Below are 20,515 nucleotides of genomic sequence, written 5' to 3'. Positions count from 1 at the left end.
TACATTGGTTCATACATCCATCCTTTGGTTTGTTCATCTATCCATTTCTTGTGTAAAAGTCCTTCTATCCATCAGTTTATCCATCCATCATCCATCTATCATCCATCCATCCATCCATCAGTTTATCCATCCATCCATCCATCCATCCATCCATCCATTTATCCATCAGTTTCAGTTTATCCATCCATTGTAGAAATAATTGCCATAAATTCATACTGAACTTCTGAATTTATAATTAAAATAGAAATCTGGAAATTTTAATCAGGTTGAGGAAACTCAGATAAAAGGAAGATCAGGACTTCTACTGATGCTTGTCAGATCAACAGAGACCTCATTTAAAAACTCCTAAAATAATTTTAAAATAGCAGAAGTCCTTCTAAAAGATGCAGACCTTTCCGACCTAAAGTGGAGCAACCGAGAAGGATTAGAGGTGATGCAGAGGACAGGAAGGAAAACTCTGCTCCTGTCGCATATCTGAGTGGCGTTTTCACGCTGGGAGCAGAGACGTTACCGAACGAGAGGCGCATCAGCAGCAAAGTTCAGGAAGCCAGATAAACAGAGGGAGGCTGACATGATGGAAACAGAAAAAGGCGACGGATGAATGAATCCAACAGAAGATGACAGTAGGAGACTGAAAGAAAACCGCAGCCAGAACCCAAACGAGACCAAAATGTGTGAAAGCGTTGACGTAGCGGAGCAAGAAAAGTGAGGGATGGCGCGTGAAAGAGTGCAGTCAGGTGAAAGTGATACGGAGAGCCGAAGAGGGGGAAAAAAGCGGACGTACAGGGTGGTCCGTCCCGCTCCCCCGCCGTCTCCTCGGGAGTCTGACACTTCCCTTCATCCATGTGACCGGTCACAGGAGGGGGGGATGAATGGAGGAGTGGAGAGGAGGTGAAAAGAGCCAGAAGAAAGGCGGCGGAGGGACGGTGAGCAGCAGACGGACATCTAAATGCTCGCCTGCCGATCTATTGGGGAGGAAGGATGGGAAACGCAGCAACGCTGGAAAACTTTAAACACAAAATATTCAGACCGCCTAAACGTCTGATCACAAAGTTCACCTGTCCATCTTTCCTTTTATCCGTCCATCCATCCTTTCATCCATCTTTCCTTTTATCCGTCCATCAATCCTTCCTTCCTTTTAGAGTTGAAACAATTAAACGGTTAGTTGTTATTAATCCATTATTCAAATAATTGTCAACTAATTTAGTAATTGAACAACGAATCAGTTTCGTCTTGCATGTATTTCTAATATTGTACAAAACAGACTTAAGTGGTTCAATTACTTTTAAAAAAATCTGATTAAGCGTCAGGATAATTGATTAAACTAATCAATACTTTCCAACTTTCCAATCTTATAAGAATAGTGGATCTAAAATCACAACTGGTATATTTTTAGTCTCATAGTGGTTTGGAAATGCAATAAAAATGGAAAGAATTATAATTTTTGTTCATTCTTTATTATTTTTATCCAAAGATTTTTAAGAGCAATTATTCGTCACCTAGAATTGCTATAAAATACAGAAAAATAAACATTAAAGCAGTTATTTTGTGAAGCACTCTCCCTGTAGATCTTCAAACTGCTTTTATCTGATATTTGTCCATGTTGTCGTCTCTTTAAATACTAACGTTTTTCTTCTTCTTTGGTCTCAAACTGACACAATGGGACGAACAGATAACAGCCGGTGTTCAGAAATGTTCATCAGTATCTGGATTTATGGCTGCAGGCCAGTGTGGGAGAGCTGAGCGTGTTTTTGTGTCCTCGCTCTCAACTTCCTGTCCCGTCTGTGGCCGGCCTTATCGGTGTGACAGCGGGTCAGGCCGTGGTCACGGCGCTGCGACCTGATCCGGGTCTCCGCTTCCGACCGCTGGTCAAGCAGCGGTCAGGAATTAGGTCAGCTGTTTCAGGAACGAGCCGCTTTCACAATAGGATATAAATAAACAAGATGAATAAGAAAGCGTTTGGGTCATGGAGGATAAACAAACACCAGAGTACCTGAGTGACCGGGCCGGGTCATTGTTCCGCCTTATCAGCGCCGACCCCACCGTCAGTCTCCCTGCGTCCACGCCCCTTCCTGTCAGCGGTCATCTCATGGTCAAAGCCTTCAAAGCCCTCTCACCTTTTAATCTGCTTCCTGTTTGGGATGAGGGTGTCGGGGCTGCCCGGGTGCTGATGAGCAAATTAGATCCTTCACAGCGTTTGCCTGGAGCAACACGGGCGTTTGAAGTGTCACTAATGTTTTACACGTGGGAATTTATCTTGGCGTCTTCTTTAGTCATAAAGCGCCAATTTACAACTAATGTCGTCTAAAGGAACTTTAGCAAATAATAATCGATCAAGTTTATTTGTAGCACAATTTCAGCAGCAAGGCAACATAAAAACATAAAGACATCAAACAATCAACAATTGTGAAACCAATAAGACAGTTTATCAAGTGCTGCCTTTAAAATAATCAATACTCATCAAATATTTTAGTCAATGTTCCATTTATTATGGTTCAAAAGAAACTATTTAGGGTGTTTGCTTGTTTTTATTAGTTATATTTAATTAAATATTGTTTAATTTCAGTTTAGTTTTGTTATTAATCTTAAGTTTTTGTCTAATTCAGTCAGTTTTAATTTATTTTAGTGTGTTTTTGCTATTTTTTCACTACTAGTTAAATATTGTTTAGTTTTAGATTAGTTTTTCTTAATTGTTAAAATTTATTTAGTTTCAATTTATTTTATTTGTTTGGCTTTTTGTTTAGTTTGTGTTTGCTAGTTTTTAGTTCTTAAGTATTAAATATTATACTTAATATTAAATATAATTAACTAATCCAATATTACTTAAATATTTAGTTTCAGTTTTTTGCATTGTGATTGTTTTTGTCTAATTGAGTTAGTTTCAATTAGTATTTATTGTGTTTGCTAGTTTTTATAGATTATTTTTGTGAAATATTGTTTGGGTTTGTTTTTATTATAGTACTGGTTTGTTTTTTCATACTTTCATTATTTTTTTGTTTAAAAAAGGTTAGTTTTTTTTCCCTGTTAATTACCGTTTCTATTTATTTTCGCGAATGAAAATGTTTTCTCGGTTTTAGTTTTTGTTATTTTGTTAGTTTTAGTTAACTATAATAGCGTTGACAATTACCAGGACAATTTCTCATCCAGCAAGATTTGTTATTCTTGCTTCAAATGTTATTGTCTTTATATTAAATACTAAATATTAAACATCTCCTGTCCTGTACGTTCGTTATCAGCAGCGACGGATGAATTCTGGTACCTGCTTACAAAGTGACGAACTAAAAAAAAAAAAACGATGGAGTGCATGAGGGGGAAAAAGTCCCAGAGCTCCGGTGGTTCAACCAGGGGTCTCCCTTGTCAGTTAGACACTGCGCAGGCGGAGACGGACAGAGACGGAGAGAAGAGAAGGACGAGCGAAGCCTCAAAAAAAGAGTGATTGTGGAAATATTGGAGAAAGTGCAGGAGAAAAGGAGGTCAGGCGGAGGGTAACTCGACGTTACGGAGGAGGAAGAAGGGAGCGAGACGATAAACGAGGGCGGCCCGCTGGGAGCTGCACGGTGCGCTGATAAAGCAAATAAAGACGGAATAGTCCAAAACAAACAGGCTGGAAAACAGCAGCTTTTAGCTCCATTTAGACTCTGAACGTCAGCCCGGCTCCTTTAGCGGAGGTTAGATCCCGTCCAGGAGTTCAGCTCCGGTTTAACTTTCACTCACTTCACTGGAAACGAGTCAGCCGGACTCTTAATTTCATCAACTCGTAGTTTTCTAAATTTTCCACTTTGGGGAAACTCGAAATGAAAAGTTGAATAAAACATGAATTTTATTCTACTTTGATTTGCTCCCAACCAGTAGATGGAAATATATGGCAGATTTTTCTTTTAGCAACATTTTAAAAGTTTGCTTAAAGAAGCAGTATGTAACTTTTATAAAAATGTTTTTTTTTTAAATAGTTATGAGACTCATAATCTGTAAAAAGATAAATCTCCTCAACCTCTTCCCTTAGCTATTATTGCCGTCTGAAGAAATGTAACCAAAAACAACCAATCAGAGCCAAGAGGAGGGTCGTAGTGCTGTCAGTCAACCTCATGTACTCGCTTCTAAATGTGCTAATGGTGGAGAAACGACATAGCGTAACAGGAAAACCATTTATCTGCCATCATTGGTAGCTATGCTAACTAGCATAGGCATTCATGATAGGCTATGCTAGCTGCAGCGTAGCAGACAGCAAGATGGGGGGCAGTTGATTGACAACACTCCTGGCTCTGATTGGCTGAAATAAACAAAAATGCTAATTAATGGGGTAAAACTATATCTAAGAGTAACTGTTATAAAAAATTTAAACTAAATGCTTAACTAATAAAAGTTAGTAAACACACTCAAAAACTAATTCAAACTAACTGAATTAGACAAAAAGTCACAACAAAATAAAACCCAACTATATTGGAAAACCCAAAACTATTACTACTACTCAATTATTGCGATAAATTTGTTGTTTTGAAACCATTTTCAAATAATATGTTGATAATGACATAATAAAGCATGTTCACTCTTTAATAAAGAATAATAAACTTAATTTTGTAAAGAACACTGGAACTGGAACATATTATCCAAAATAAAACAACTTGGTTGTGTTTGATAAAAACCAAACACAACCAAGATCTAAAATAAAATGGGTTGACATCTTTGTAAACAAAATGACCCTTTAATATATTAAAACTTTAAACAGGTGTTTGCTTATTGCTGCTGGCTAGTCTGAAGGAGCTGATTGGGGAATCGTGATGCAGGGCTGTTCTGTGATGCAGGAGTTTGGCAAGTCAGAGGAGGAGCTGCGTTTTGTGGGTAGGACTTGGTCCAACCAGGCTTTTTGCACAGCTGAATGGTTGCCATGACGATTAAAGGATTTATCAAACATGCATAAAAGAGTGAAGTCAACACTCCAGGGAATACCATTATGTGATGTAAAGCTAAAAAAAGTTGATTTTATATAGTACTCCCCCTTTAAATCTGATGAGTTTGACGTCTTTCAGTTGCTTTTAAGGAGCTGAAACTGAAAATATTTAACGATGAAACGTGCGTCTGTCAGGGTAGAAATACGTTTCCATGTTTAGACATTGCTTCTCTTTCTTCGTTCAGTCAATGAGAAAATGGTCTCCAATCCAAAAACTCGACTACTTGGAGTGATTTACCTTCTCTACGATGCATTCATGAGGTCTGAGCCTCTGAAACGTTTGTGATCCGCAGCTGACCTCTGGCTTCTCTGTGAACGAGAACAGAGGTTAGCTTCCCCGCGTTCGGCTCGTACATGACGAGCTGTCGAGTTCAACTTGAGCGCTGAAGCTTCGCTGTGTTGTGGTCGCTGTGTTGTGGTCGCTGGCAGCGGCGCGCTGCTCTGCAGTGGTGGCAGATGTACAAAGATACACGCTTTTGGTTTTAATTTAGCTCTTGGCCTTGCTGTGAGAATGTAAAATTAGTTCCCTGCTGCAGAGCGATAAACATCCAAGCTTACCTCATTCCAGTCATAGCTCATGATGGAGCGATACGGCCCGAGCTGCAGGCTTGTAAAGACTCTTTCATCTGCAACAGGGGAAATTTCAAAAGCCGTCTTCCTGAAATTCAGCCTGGTTGGGGAAACTAGGACAGCTGGGCGTGTTTGTTTAAACTGGAGAAGGATCCTCTCAGAGACAGAGAACCAGTAGCTGCCCCAGTGTCCCCTGATAACCTCCCAGTGTGACCGTTGACCTCCCAGCTCTGGGGTTAAGTGTGAAGTCTCTTCCTGCGGCGTGTCAGTCAATGCTGGGATGCGTCACAGTGGAGGGAACGTCTAGGATTAGTGGCTCCAAAATGATCAAACCTCTGAGATTTTACCCGAAAATAAACTCAAGTTGATGTGATTGAAAAGGAAAAAAATGATGAAAGTTTGGATGCTACGTTTTTAGAAATCACAAGGAATTTTAGTTTGGACTCAATTTATATTCATCAGACAATTTTTATTTTACCCAACATCAGTTGTTTCTATTACAAATTTGTCAATATTCCGCCAATGTAAGAAAAGCACAATTTTGGTGTTTAAATTAGAAATGCAATTAAAATCCCACATGAATAAGTTTGTTCGAGCAGTAAGTCATTAAAAAACCATGCAGCACCATCATCCTCCAACCACTTCCTGTTGTCTTCTTCGTTGTCTCCGCCAGTAGTAACATCCTGTTGTTGTTCATGTGACTCGTGTGATGAGACTAAAGGGTTTCCATAGCGGCTTTGTGAAATACACAAATTTCAGTACATCCATTTTCTTCCGCTTATCCGGGGTCCGGTCGCAGGGTAGCAGCTTCAGAAGGGAGGCCCAGACTTCCCTCTCCCCAGCCACTTTTTGCAGCTCTTCTGGGGGAATCCCGAGGCGTTCCCAGCCGAGAGACATAGTCCCTCCAGCGTGTCCTGGGTCTTCCCCGGGGCCTCCTCCCGGTGGGACGTGCCCAGAACACCTCACCAGGGAGGCGTCCAGGAGGCATCCTGACCTGATGCCCGAGCCTCAACTGGCTCCTCTCGATGTGAAGGAGCAGCGGCTCTACTCTGAGTCCCTCCCGGATGACTGAGCTTCTCACCCTATCTCTAAGGGAGAGCCCAGACACCCTACGGAGAAAACCCATTTCGGCCGCTTGTATCCGCGATCTCGTTCTTTCGGTCATGACCCAAAGTTCATGACCATAGATGAGGGTGGGAACGTAGATCGACCAGTAAATCGAGAGCTTCGCTTTTTGGCTCAGCTCTCCGTTCACCACGACAGACCAATAAATCAATAATCAGTTTAGAAAATGGTAGTAAACAGTGAGTTGACACAGCAATCAAGCCTCTGTTTAGCGCTAGGACTTTATCTTAAACATAGTAAAGGGGAAAAAGACCAAAGAGAACCAAAAAATCTGCTTCTCCACGTCTTATAGATGAGCTTAAAGATGGACGATGGCGGCTGTTGTCTTCCTGATAAAGTTGAAAAGCACTTTTCCTTTGAGTTGAGTTGAATTCCTGGATGAAGGACCGGCAGGACGCAAACCATCCGTGTGATGGACAAGCGCCAAAAATCTCCACGTCCAGCCTGGACGTCTCCTCGGCTTTTTAATCTCAGATGACGGGTGTCGGCGTGTGTGCTGATGGTGACCTCTGCCCTCCAAAGTTTGAAAGATAAAGTTGAGGAAAGGTTGAGGAGACGGCTGATGACAGACGGGCGTTCAGGGCTGGAGACGGTTGGAACCACTTTCACTGCTTTTGGTGAACTTTGAACTCTGCTCAACGTGAGGCGTTATGTCCAACGACTTCAGCTTATCCTAAACGGATTTTTGTTTTTGGGATACCTCCCCCCTCTACTCTGACACCCCTAAATAAGAAGGAACCCAGTCTGTAAATAATAAATACATTTCCTTACCTGTAGTTGATGTTGGCAGCAGCTTAATTTTGCCTTTAAAAGTAGTTGCTCCATAAATATGGAGGGCCTTTCCTGTCAAAATGTAGAGTTAAATAAAAACAATGTATTAAATAAACACATAAGAAAAATGAGAGAAAAAACCTGGAAAAAATGTAAATTAATTAATAAAATAAGATAGGAAATAGAAAATGGTAATCATTAAAATAATACTATTGAAAATCAAATATATTTATCTTTTATATCACGCCTTAAATCAAATAAGTTGGTAAAATTGTTAATTTTGGATGCAATATTTAGCATATTGCATAATCTCTATGTTGCCAATTTTGTCGTACATTACATCGAAACAATATGAGAATAAAGTCGTACGAGAATTAATTTCTGATGAGAATAAAGTTTTAACAATGCAAGGAAAATTGTAACGTGAGAAAAGGTTGTACCAGAATTACGTCATATTACGACTAACGTGGAATATTGCAATAAAAATACAAGAATAGTTGTATGACAGTCATATTTTGAAAATGGAGTTATGAGAAAAAAGTTCATGTCGTAATAATGAGAATAAACTCATAATATTACAAGAATAGTTGTAATAATAAAAACAAGTTGTGTAACGAGAATAAAATTGTTTGACCAAAAGTCACGTGACAATAAAGTCAAAATCATCCCAGAATAAACTCATTACCAGAATAGAGTCATAATTTTTGGAGAACGAGGCAATAATTTTAGAATCACTCCTTCACTAAAAATAACAAAAAAATAAATGAGTAGATTTGAGCGTCTTGTGAAGTTATAGTTTGGTATTCGTTGCATAAATAAGGACTCATCTGTTAACACATCAGCTTCACATTATTATCCGTTTCATGACTTTGAAACGATTTAAACAAACAAGAATCACAAACTTGACGAGTCACTTTGCTCAATAAAACAACTTTTTTCTGGTAGTTTTACAGCTTTCTTCTGGTAACACTACGTCTTTATGACTTTATTCCCGTAATTTAAAAAAAGCAACCTCTCAGTCTGGCTGTCATAATTTCCTTTTGCCGTTTTTTGAGGAGTTTTATGGATGAAGAGAGCCGTGAGACTTGATGGATGATTGATGGAGGACAGCTGCAGTCTGGAGCCAGACGGCTGAGATGGACGGCTGCCAAAATGGCTGCTGTGTTTGATAAAAGTCCCATCCACTTTCACTGCTTTTAGTGACCTCTGACCTCTCTGCATGTCAAACGTTCAGGGAGACTGACAGCTTGGAGAGGGGAAAAATGGAGAAGTTCCCAGCATTTATTGAGTTTTCATATAGGCGGAAGAGTTTGGATTTGCAGAGTGTAAACAAGGAAAATAAACAGCCGGAGTTAGCATCAACATCTCTGAAAAGTGAAAGGAGAGGAAGGAAAAAGCTTCTGGAGAGAGAGAGGAAGGTAAATAAAGGTGGAAGGAGGACGATAGATGAGGCTGAGGAGGAGAATATGGTGATGGAGAGTAATAATAGGAGTGAAACGAGAGATGGAGGGGGAGAAAACAAGAAAAGTGAGGGTAACACATCACTTTGTTTTTGTGCTCGTCCCTCCTGGAAGAATAAGAGGAAGCAATAATGTGTGTGTGTGTGTGTGTGTGTGTGGAGCGATAGTGCAGGGGGGAGGTCACGGCGAGGTGAGAGAGGGGGAGCGAGACGGAGAGAAAAGTTCAGCTAGAGGTGAAGAAAGGGACCTGCCGGTTTCTCCGAGTGTGTGTGCTGCGGGTGAATCCAGGGTCAGGTGTGTGTGTGTGTGTGTGTGTGGGAGCGGGTTCGCCAGCAGGACCTGCTGGATCGCGTGTGCCTCGTTTTTTTTTTTTATCTTCGGAAAAGCCCACGCAGTTTTTTGTGTTTTTTCTTCTTCTCTGTTTTTCATTTTCAGGAGTCCTGTCTGCGTCGTCTCATCCTACATTTTTCCCTTCATTCATTTTTTACCCAAAAAATTACTTTAAAATAACTTTTCAGCAAGATATAGGAGCTTTCTTCAAGTCAGTGCTTCTTTAATATTGATTAAACAAACTTATTGTTTCCACTAGCAGATTATTTCACTTTTAACAATATATTTTTTCCATAAGTGAAATAATCTGCCAGTGGAAACAATACATCTTTTTTTATTAATATTAAGAATTTACTGATGTAAAACCAGCTGCTATTTCTTGCTGAAAAGTTAGTTTTGTCTTATTTCAAATGAAGTAAACATTTGTACCAGTTTTATACCTAAAACTAACTTACAAGCAAATTTTTGACAAGAGATAGGAATTTGTTTTAAGTCAATAACTCCTTAATATTGACTTTAAAGAAAGTATGAGTTCATTTATAACAAGGGAAAAATGTCATTATAAGTGAAGTAATGACTAGTACTTTTTTAATCAATATTGGAGAAGTATTAACTGAAAACAAGTTCCTATTTCTTGCTGAAAATTTACTTCTAAGTTAGTTTTCTTATTTCAATACAATATTTTTTACTGTGATTAAAATAAAAAAATAATTTCTTGTTCCACTGGCAAAATATTTTACTTACAAGACAATTTTTCCTATAGTTTACGTGAAATAATCTGCCAGTGGAACTTTTACTTTTTTATATTAAGAAAGTATTAATTTAAAACAAGCTCCTATATGTTGCTAAAAAGTTACTTCTAAGTTAGTTTTAGTCTTATTTTACATGATTAATTTGGACCTGCTGGATTGTGTGTGCCTCACTTTTTTTTTTTTTGGAACAGAGTCTATTCAAAACATATCATTTTGTTATATTTTAATTTACCTTGTTCCTGGTATAGAATGTTAAAACCTTAAACTGCTGCTGTGCCAGTTACTCAGCAGGCCGTTGCTAGGTAACCACAGAATGAGCGAGTTGCTAGGTAACCAAAGAGTGAGTTAGTAAATTCCTCCAACCTTCCATGAAAGTTTGAGCGGCTAAAGTCTTTCCTGTGGATCGGAGCTCAGTGAATATTGTCTATGTTGAATGTTGAATATTCTATTGATATTAATCATGTGTCTGTTGAAATATGTGTTGTTATTGATTTATTTTCCAGCCCCACATTTAATAGTGAACTGTAATTGTCTTAATTTGTGTTTCTATCTCCAAAGTATGGTGCTGGAAAAGTTTGAAAACTTTCCTTGGAAATGGTTGCAAAGTGCTAGCATTTTACTGTGAACTAGTATAGTTTAATAGTGATGAATGCTACACCATGTTACACTTTTAACTGCCTGTAAATTATTAATTTTCTCTGTCTTTGCTGTGTGTTTTCTTTCTCCTGCAGACACGTATTAAGTTTCCTGTTTCTTTTGCATGTTTTATGAGCCATTTGTAACCTGTTAGCTTGAGCTCAGCACGCTAATAGCTCAAACACGCCACATGTTTTAAAAAAAGAGATGAACCGATTTGGTGTCCCAGAGTTTAGGCAGCAGTCCATGTTAAGATAAAATGTAAATATTATAACTGTGCTGCCAGCTTATCAGTCTGCGGTTTGGTGTTGGTCTTCTTTCCTGGTGAGTGTTAACACGACATTTCAGGGTTGCTTCCCGTAAAGCAACAACTGCAGGATGCCTTTTATCTGTCCTCCCTTCACCTTGTGTAAATCCCAAAAACCATCTGTAATTGTCAGGATAAGCTGACTTATTCAGTTAGCTACGTATTAAATGGCACTGTTAGTTTAAAATACAACGAATCTGAAGAGAGTTGATTTACCACACTGTAAACTGCAGCAAAAATTTATTACTAAATTAAATCATCAGTAGTGTCACACTGGTATAAAAAAAAAAGCTTCAATGGTTACTAGTAGTTTTTGAGACAAACTGGGAATCACTGGATGACACCACAAGCAAAATCTCAAACTATTTATCTAAAGTGTTTAATGATTTGGTTTTCATCACAAAGAAAGTTTTGTATTAATATGGGAGTAAACTGGATCAGTGGCATTCTGTGGATAAGGAAGTTGCGCTCACTGTTTCCTTCAGAGGTTTTTGTGTCGTTTCCTTCAATGGTTCTTGGTGCAGCGCCACCGCAGGCGAGGAGGGGAACAGGTTTTTAAAAGAGTTTGGTTTGTTGGTCTCAGTGCAGTGTGAAAGAGGACCACAAAATGTAACAAATATTGCAAATTTGGTCCCGAATCCAATCAAATTTACCAAATGATCCACAAGTTCATCCGGCAGAATAAATAATTTCTTTCTGTGTTAATTTAATGCCATAAAATTTTACTGTATTGCACAGACTAAAGTCAAATTAACAGAATGGAAACATTTAAAAAGGTTTACAGTGACAACATTGGCAACAGTAAAAACCAAGCATTGGAGTGAAGAGGGAAAAGTTGGACTGTTGGGAACCGGCCAATGTCCTCCAAAATCTGGTTGGACAAACAGCCTCAGTCGGGAAGGTTGCCAGTCGTGAAATATTGTTGAGGAGACATTTCTCAGTAAAAGATGTCTGAAACGCCATTAAAATAAGATGAACTGACAGTTTGTTCTTTATATTTAGCAGCAGTGGGATGATTGATATGAATTAGAAATAAATAAATACAAATGTATCCTTTTTTTGTTGTGAAGCTGCATCCACACAGCCATAAAAGTCCTGCTCAGCTTCCTGTATCTGATTAACACCGATCTTTTTTCTTTTTTTGTCTTCTGCCATGTACCTGTTCCTGAGTGCACACGCAGCACGCCTGTTTGTACTTGTTTATACGAGAGGATTAGCGGGTCAAACCTCGGCCACAACGGGGTGAACTTGAGGACAAGGAGAGGGGAACACGGCAGTGGGAGGACCGGGGAAGGAGAAGAAAACAGATAGCAGATAGTGGGAGTTGGACGAAGGTGGGAGGAAAACGAGGAGAAAGGGGAGGAAGTACAAAGAGGCATTCGTCTTCCCTGTGATGGCTGATTGAACCGAACAGAGCAAATATTCAGGAAACTTCCTGTTTTAGGGAATAACTCGGGTAGCAGCCTTGACCTCCTCACTTAGATTTACAGCGGTCATAAAAATGGAGGAAATGATTCAAGTTTACGTTTAAGAAAACTCTTAACTCAAGTGATACCGGACAATAACCCGAGTAAACAAATTGTAATGTCATTTATTAGCTAAGAAAAGCTGTCAAAACTAACCTATGGGCCAATGTGAAAAACTTATTGCACCCTGCATCATCATCAACTGGTGATCAGTGCTACTAACTCTTACATCACTCATGAGACATTCACCCACTTTTCTTTGCAACATTGATTTATTTCAGCAATATGTTTAGTGTTTTAGTTTTGCTTTGTTTCAGACTCTAATTTGCTAGCATGTTTTGAATCAACATTTTCTTTCAGAATGTTGTGTTAGGGAGCAGAATTCATGGTTCCATCACTAATGTCATTCTGATCCTGATCATCCCCCTACCACCACCGTGTTTGGCTAGTAGCTGTTAGCTTGACTCTGAAAAGCCATTAGCTTGAACTACAGTGTTAGCTCAGCTCTCAAAAGCAGTTGACTCTTCTTTTAGAAGCTGCTAGCTCAGTTATAAGTACCTGTTAGCTTGACCTTTGGAAGCCATTATCTTGAGTTTGAGTACCTGTTAGCTTGACTCAGAGAAACCTTTAACTTGAGTTTGAGTGCCTGTTAGCTCTGTTAGACTGTCAACAGCCATTATTCTGGACTCTTAGAAGCCGCTAGCTTGAATTTGATTGCCTGTTAGCGCAACTATGTCAAGCCATTAGATTGACTCTGAAAAGCTCTTAGCTTGAATCCAAGAAGCTGTTATCTTGAGTGTGTGCCTGCTAGTTCCACTGTGAAAAGCCATTTTCTCAACACTGAGAAGCTGTTAGCCTGAAGTTTTCTTGAAGCTGAGTGCCTTTTAGCAAATGAAAAGCTTTCAGCTCTTCTCTTAGAAGACATTAGCTTGAGTTTGAGTGCCTGTTAGCTTGACTTTAATATCTTAATTCTGAGAAGTCGTTAGCTGGACTCTGTGAAGCTTTAGCTTGAGATTGAGTTCCTGTTAGTTCAACTTTGAAAAGCTGTTATCTTAAGTCTGAGAAGCCGTTAATTTGAACATTTCTTTGATTTCTCAAACTGAAATCACACAGAAATCTGTCTATTGCAGATAGGATACTGAATGCTTATAGTTTTCCCACATGATCCCCTTTTTAAAATAGTTCAAAAGAAATTGGTGTCATTCAAAAAGGCTGAATATGAGCACTTCCTTTCCATGGCAGCCTGTCATTCCACTCTTTTCTCCTCACCCTGCCTCTCCTCCCATTTGTCGCGTTCGCTGTTCGGTGTCTGTTTCCATCTCTGCTCTTTCGTTTGTGCCCTCCATCTTCCCCACATGTGGTTTTGCTCTCCATCTCTCTGCTCCACCTCCTCCTCTCTCATCCCTCGCTCACATATGGTTTCTCTCTCTGGATCTGTGTGTGTTTGGTGTTACGTGGAGTTCACTGGGGCTCCCTGCTCACACACAGACGGAGGTGGCTTACGGGTTAGCCTGCCTGTTTCTGCATGTGTGTTTTACGCCGGGTTCAGCAGGGCAGCAGCTGGTTATGCAACACTTTGAATAGTGGGTCAGTTAGACGAAGATGACACTGTTACTCATAGCCTCTTTATTTTCTCTTTCTTTAGTTTTTTTAAAGTGACATTTAGCTCTGAGATGTCATAAAAACAGAGCTTTTAATGGAGGTCAGGTATTTGTCATGTTGGAGAAAAAGAAACCATCCAGCTCCAGTGTTTGTAAATCCAATGCTAATTCAGTTTGTGTAGTCCCCTCTAAGTTCTTAGGGAGATTATGACTGCTTTGTTTGCGCTTTGCTCATTTAGCACTGAGAAAACGCAGCACAGTTAACTCATAACAGGAAGGTCAGTCAGAGACCACGCCGTCTCTTCCTCACTCAGACGTTTTAAACAAGCAGTTGGATTAGGTTTGGATCCAAGCTTTTGTTTCTAAATGATGCTATTAAGAATACACAGAATTAGTTTTCTGTCATGCCTTCATGGAAATGTACTAATAAATTATCTTTTTTATTGCTTACTTGGAGTGAAAAACTAGCAAAGATTAAAAAATATATTAAAAGTTTAAGGAATTATTTTTAAAAATCTGAATTTCCTTTGAGCCTAAAAAGCTTCTCATAAAAAAAAAAAAAACAACAACTCTTAATTTCAATAATCTCCATAAATCTTTCCATATTTCTGGTTATATTTTTGCAGCTTTGAACTTAGTCAAAGCTGCAGTGAGATAACTCCCTGCTCCTGAAGCTGGTTAGCATATCGCCCTTCGCATGCGGACGTTGTTGATGTTGGTGTTAACGTTCTCAGGCTTCAGCTGATCTTTGAATTTGTGAGTCATTCTCTCTAAATCTCTCTTCCTCTTCTCAATGTTTTGGTTCAGTTACTGGACCTTTTCACCCAGTGGGACTGGTCCACTTACCTGGCCGACTATGGGAAATCCACCTGCAAATACCTGAGAGTCAACCCACACACTGCGCTGGCCCTGCTGGAGAAGTGAGTAATGGTTTTAGTGTCACTTTGGGTTTCACAGACTGTTTGTGTTTACTGCAGAGGATTAGCATAGCTGTTGCGGCAATTCTCAACAACTTCAAAACTGAAATCACAAGTGAAAGGTCGGGTCCAAAGAATCACTTCCTGAAGCGCAAACCATACAGGTAGAAGTGTAATGACAGACGTGAGCCTGTTGAAGGCAATGTACTGTGATTGAATTTAGCGCTTTAGCAATACCAGAGCTGATGTTTATGATTAGCTTTTTAGAATTAGCCCACCCGGACCCTAAAACGTTAGACGTCATAGATAACATCTAAAACATTTGTAGATGTTATCTATGACGTCTATAACCATATTAATCTATAAAACCTTAAAAATAATTTAACTCCACATTCAACCCTGCTTTACAGCAGTTTGTCTTTCACACACAGTGTGACATCACCTCTGATCCCAATAATCAATTGGCTGAAATCCAAAGAAAACAAATGTATTAAATGCTGTGGATTCAGATTCAGAAATCAGGCCAGAACCAGAAAATGTGGTTTTAGGGTGGAATGTGAGATCTGTCCCACGTATATGTAAAAAAAAAAAAAAAAATGATGTGGAAATGATTCCCAGCTTATCATCTTCATCTGAACTCCTGTTTCCTGTCGTTCCTTCTCCTCCTGTTCGGACAGGTTGTTTAAGCCGTGAGTATCATCTGTACGGTTGTGTGTGTCATGTTGAGTGCAGGCATGTGGCTTTGAACCTCTCCTAACCAGTTTTAATAGCGTGAGTGTGAAATCTCACCTGAGGGACTCTCTGTGTTAATGGAAAATCAGCCGATATGTTGATGATACTGAGGTTTATCTCTCCAAAAACGCCGCCCACATCGGTCTGTATCTGAACCATCGCTGGCGATGCAGAGATCTGAGCTTGTGTGGTAACACCGATCTGAATCACATCCTCTCTCACACTCAGCCTGCATGAAAACAAACCGTTTTAATCAGTTTGTGGATTAATGGTTTGTGAAAGTTTTTACACCAATAATGTGCTCAAGAACACGAATACGTAATGAACAAGCCCCAAAAAGAGACGAGGAATGACTAAACCTCCTGGAGATCCAGTATGCAACTGCATATCTGTGTATGTTTTTAATTTGTTTACAGTACTGTCAGAAAGTATTTCCCCTTCGCCAGGGGTGTCAAAACCTTTTGTATCAATTTAAAGGTGACCCATTATGCTTCCTTGAACAGATTAGGGCACCTGTATAGGCGATACAAAACATGTTAATTACATTCTTTTGCACAAACTTATTCTTAAATTTGCAATTATACAATCATACATCATTGAAAAGCAGAAGTGGAGCCTCCTGCAAAACATAATAAGAATGCAGCAAGTGGTTTCTGGATGGTAAGTCAACAACAAAACACTTGTTTTTTTCAGCAGCCAAAGTACAGCACATGCAACGGAAAAAACAGCTGACCAAACGTGCTGGAACTCAGCCAGGGTTGCTAGGTAACAGGGCTGGGCATGGCTGAGGTTGCTAGGTAATGGTGGAATCCCTTTCAAATGTAACATTACATTTGATAGATCTTTGAAAAAGCTCAGTTTCTAGACACCTAAAATATTAACTTATTGCCAAAAATGTTTCTGGGTGTTTTTTAAACGGTTGGGCTGCTTCTAGAAGCAGCAGAAACCCAAATGGAAGAATAACATTTATGCAAAAAGTGAATTTTGCATAATAGGACTCCAGAGTACACACTGGTAAAATGCTTCTTTTTTTTTTTTTTTAGACTAAAATCACAACATTTTATTAAGATTTTTTTACCACCTCTGCAATGAACTAAGCATTAAATATTTCAATTAAACAAATAAAATAGCCATTTAAATTTTGTTTGTAAATCAAAATTTAAATTTTGATTTAAATTGAAGTTCCAAAATGTCTAAATTGCTCCTTTATTTAAACACTTTACAAATTTAATTTAGGCTCGATTTAATCTATTCTCAGCAATAAAAACACAGTTTAAGTCACTCCTTTTTTTAATTTTTGTATTTATTTTATTTTAGTAAATTAATCACAAGCAGATTTGGATGCTGCTGCTTTTGAGGTAAAGTCACAGGAAAGATGCAAACCTTGCAGGAGAAACCATAAAACCTGGTTCTATTGCAAGAAGATATTAATTTGTCCGTGATCATGTTCCCATAATTTGAACAAAAAAAGTGTTTAGGAACCCAAAAGGTAAATAGTTTTTTACAGACTGTTGAACAGTTGTTACAGTTGCAATTTCTAACACTCCTCTAACCCCGTTTTGACCTTTCACCCCCAAACCATCTCCTGTCCTCGTTTTTCTGCCTCCAGGATGAAGGAGACGAGCAGGAAGAATGTCGTCCTCGCCCAGTTCAAGAAGGCAGACAGAGACCGACAGAAGCTCATCGACGCCGTCATCAAGCAGCTACGCAACCTCATCGCGCAGCATCACGCCTAAACGGAGCCTTCTGATTGGTCAGGAGCGCCTTCCTTCAGCCAAAAATCAGAACTAGCACCGTGTTTTGGTTTTCGTTTCCATCCAATCTCCTGCTCTTTAGTTGCTAACCAAGCTTCCGTCAGTTAGCAAATCCTCATAGAAGCTACAGAGCCTTTATTTTGGTCGAGAAGCAGCAGATTTATGAGCCGAGTCTAAAGGTGCTGCTCCTGAACTTCATCCATGCTGTCAGGTTTGACTTATTCCTCTATATGGTGCCAGAAGTACGGAAGTCCTGAAAGGCCAAATGAGAAAGTAAAACATTTTCAAAGTCTGACCAAATTTTTGACTTCTCTCAACTTCGGAAGTCAAGAGAAAAGTAAAACAAAGATTTTTTTTTTCATCATGGATTTTTTTTTTTGTGAAATTGGAGTATAAGTTGTTGTTTTTTTAATTGACAAAATTTCATTCTAGATGGTTGGTTGCACTTTCACAACTTTTAAGGTCAATAAAAAACAAAGATTTGGTCAAACTTTTTAAAAAACAATTCTCATTTGGCCTTTCAGGACTTCCATATGAGCTCGCTGAGATGTAAAACGTTTCCATGGAAACAGTTTATAAGGAATCCATGAACGCCAAATTTAGCCTGAGACTCTTCCATTTTTCCCAACCAAACAGGTTGGTTTAAGAAGCGACTTTTATCGTCTTCCACTTCGCTCGTCTTCGTTTCTTGTAGCACAACGATGAAGCACGCTGAATGTATGTCTGAGAGATTATTCTGCAGTTTGTGATGTCATGTTAGGTTGCTGAAAACTTAGAAAAGCACTGAAATAAAGTCTAAAAAAAACTAAGTAAATACAGAATGTTACTGCAATATTTTCTTAAAGGGATACAGTCATATTAAAAAGATAGACACCCACTGGTTGTTGGATCAAAATGTACAAATAGTCTAACATTCAAATACAAACATCAGTTTAAAAAACACACAAATGGAACCAAAATGGAAACGTTTTGTGAAACTAAGTACACCTTTGGGTGTGTTTTCTTTTTAACATGACTGTAGTTTGGATTCTGCAAAGTGGGGTTGAATGAAAAGCCTAGAAACATTAGTTTAGAGAAAAAAAATCTAAATTTAAGGAATATTTGGGTACTGTGGACTAAGTATGAGCAGTCACTATCTTACCAGGCTTCAGTCTCAGTTATCGTTGTTTGGAAAACAGTTTCTAGCTTATGGAATATTAGCAAATGTGTGGATCCTGTGGAGCAGTTATAAGCAGTCAACATCTCATCTTGACTGAAGAACAATCCTATTTTGGAGATATTGGCGATTTATTCAAAAGCGGGGTTCTGTGGAGCAGTCACGAGCTGTCAGTATCATACCAAAGTAGAATTCGACCATTTTAAAATAAAAATTAAAAATCTTTACACTGTTGTCACTTTAGCATTAACAGGTCAATTACATATCAACTAAAGGTAAAAATAAAATAAAAAAAGCTAAAATTGAAGATTGGCTCATTATCTTGTTAGGTTTTCAGTATAAATACTGGAGTTGGTTTATGGATATGGGAAACCAAATTTATGGAGCTAAAAAAATAATTTTAGTTATAAAAATCTTTGTAACTAAAAATGACATAAAGCTGAAAAAAGTTCAAAACTATTATTCAGATTCAGTTTTAAAAAATGTCAATTGCAAAAGTTTTTTGATTTTTTTTTTAGAACAACAGGAAGGAAGCATAGATTTGGGAAACCATCTGCAAAACTACGGAACACAATTAGAGCCAAAAAATTTCTTCTTCCTTTTTTTTGCGGGGAGGACTGAAAAAATTTTATCTCAAGCTGAAAAAATGTTCAAAACTACTTTTAGATAACTTACCTTTTACAGAACAGCAGTGAAACAACAAAATATAAATGTTTTGCTCTCTATGAAGGAATACTTTCTCTGTAAACACAGATGTTTCTGTTTATTGCTGCTAAATTTGGTGGATTTTGTAGAGTTTGGTTGCTTTGACTGATGATATTTATTTAAAAAAAAGGCTCTCAAACAACCCCACTTAACAGAAAACCGTCTAACATACAACCTGCAAATACTTGAACCGGTGCCAGAACTTTACACCTCCACACAGAGAGTGAGAGATGTAAAACTAAAGAAAATGGGGGATGTTGTCCAAACATGGCAACTTTTTTCCTCCCAATCCTTTCAGTGAAACTTGATCAGAACAGAAGGGGGTTTGTTTATAAATGATTATAAATGACTGGGTCTTATTAATGCTCCAATCTGGCAACCGCTTTACATTGTTTGTGTAGAACCATTAAACTAATGCCAAGCACACTCAGTCCTGTCTTCCATAACGCCAAAATCACTAATTAAAGCACAACATCTACTTAGTTTCACACTAGATTGTTTCTCAAACTAATAAGAATCTTTTTTTTCTTTGTTTCAATTTTGTTGTTGTTGTTGAACTTGGGTGCAATATTATTGGAAAATGCAGCAGCGCGTTTAATGAATTAACGAACAGTGTGTGCTTTTTAAAGGGATTCAGACCTAAATGTAAGTTTTTCTGTTTCATGAAGAACATTTTGTTCTGCTTTCTGTCTGATTTTGCTGAGCGGCGGCTCATTTTGTGGATTTCTACGAGAGGTTTAGTTATATTTTGTCTTCTTTTTGGGGTTTGTTTTTTTACTTTTCCAAAAGGGAACGGGGTGTTGAATGTGCCTTTGCTGTACGTTGTTGTTCAGTCAATGAAGCAGCAATACTGCATGTTTGGACAGTTTACTGATGTTTTACATTTAAAAAAACATTTTCCCACATGTAAAGCTTATAACTGGTTTCACTTGTTTCTGACTAACAGCATTAGTGCATCTTGGAGGGTTTTTGGATATTTTTTGCGTTAAAAAATAATATTTGGTCCTTTTTCTATTGGTTTTTCCAGTCTTCTGTCTGCAGATGTTGTTACTTTGTTTGTTTGTGCGGAGCAAAAACTGTTGACATTAAAAACACTGTACACTCTGATGTAGTGAACCACTAATTAATGAAAATACAAATAAATGAGATATGCCAACAGATTAAAAATGGAAGAAAAGTGCAAACTGTTGAATATTTTCTTCGAGTTTTGTTTATATGAAGATATTTTTGAAATTTAATCTAATTTCTGGCTCAATTTCAAACAAAATTGAAGTAAATTACGTAA

At 38.4% G+C, this 20,515-nt stretch overlaps 1 protein-coding gene across 1 annotated transcript in view; it reads left to right on the top strand.

Moving 5' to 3' along the window:
* The window catches only part of exoc6b (exocyst complex component 6B), an 87,125-nt gene extending 66,791 nt beyond the window's left edge, over window positions 1-20,334 (top strand). Inside the window, exons 21-22 of the mRNA XM_005809418.2 lie at window positions 14,774-14,886; window positions 17,225-20,334. Of these exons, the coding sequence (XP_005809475.1) occupies window positions 14,774-14,886; window positions 17,225-17,351 (240 nt within the window). The 3' untranslated portion in view covers window positions 17,352-20,334. The remainder of the gene's footprint in view (window positions 1-14,773; window positions 14,887-17,224) is intronic.
* Window positions 20,335-20,515: the final 181 nt, after the last annotated feature.

This window comes from Xiphophorus maculatus, chromosome 14 (assembly GCF_002775205.1).
Source record: "Xiphophorus maculatus strain JP 163 A chromosome 14, X_maculatus-5.0-male, whole genome shotgun sequence".
NCBI lineage: Eukaryota > Metazoa > Chordata > Actinopteri > Cyprinodontiformes > Poeciliidae > Xiphophorus > Xiphophorus maculatus.
The sequence above is the reverse complement of the archived record's forward strand: the minus strand, read 5'-3'. Positions and strand labels throughout refer to the sequence as shown.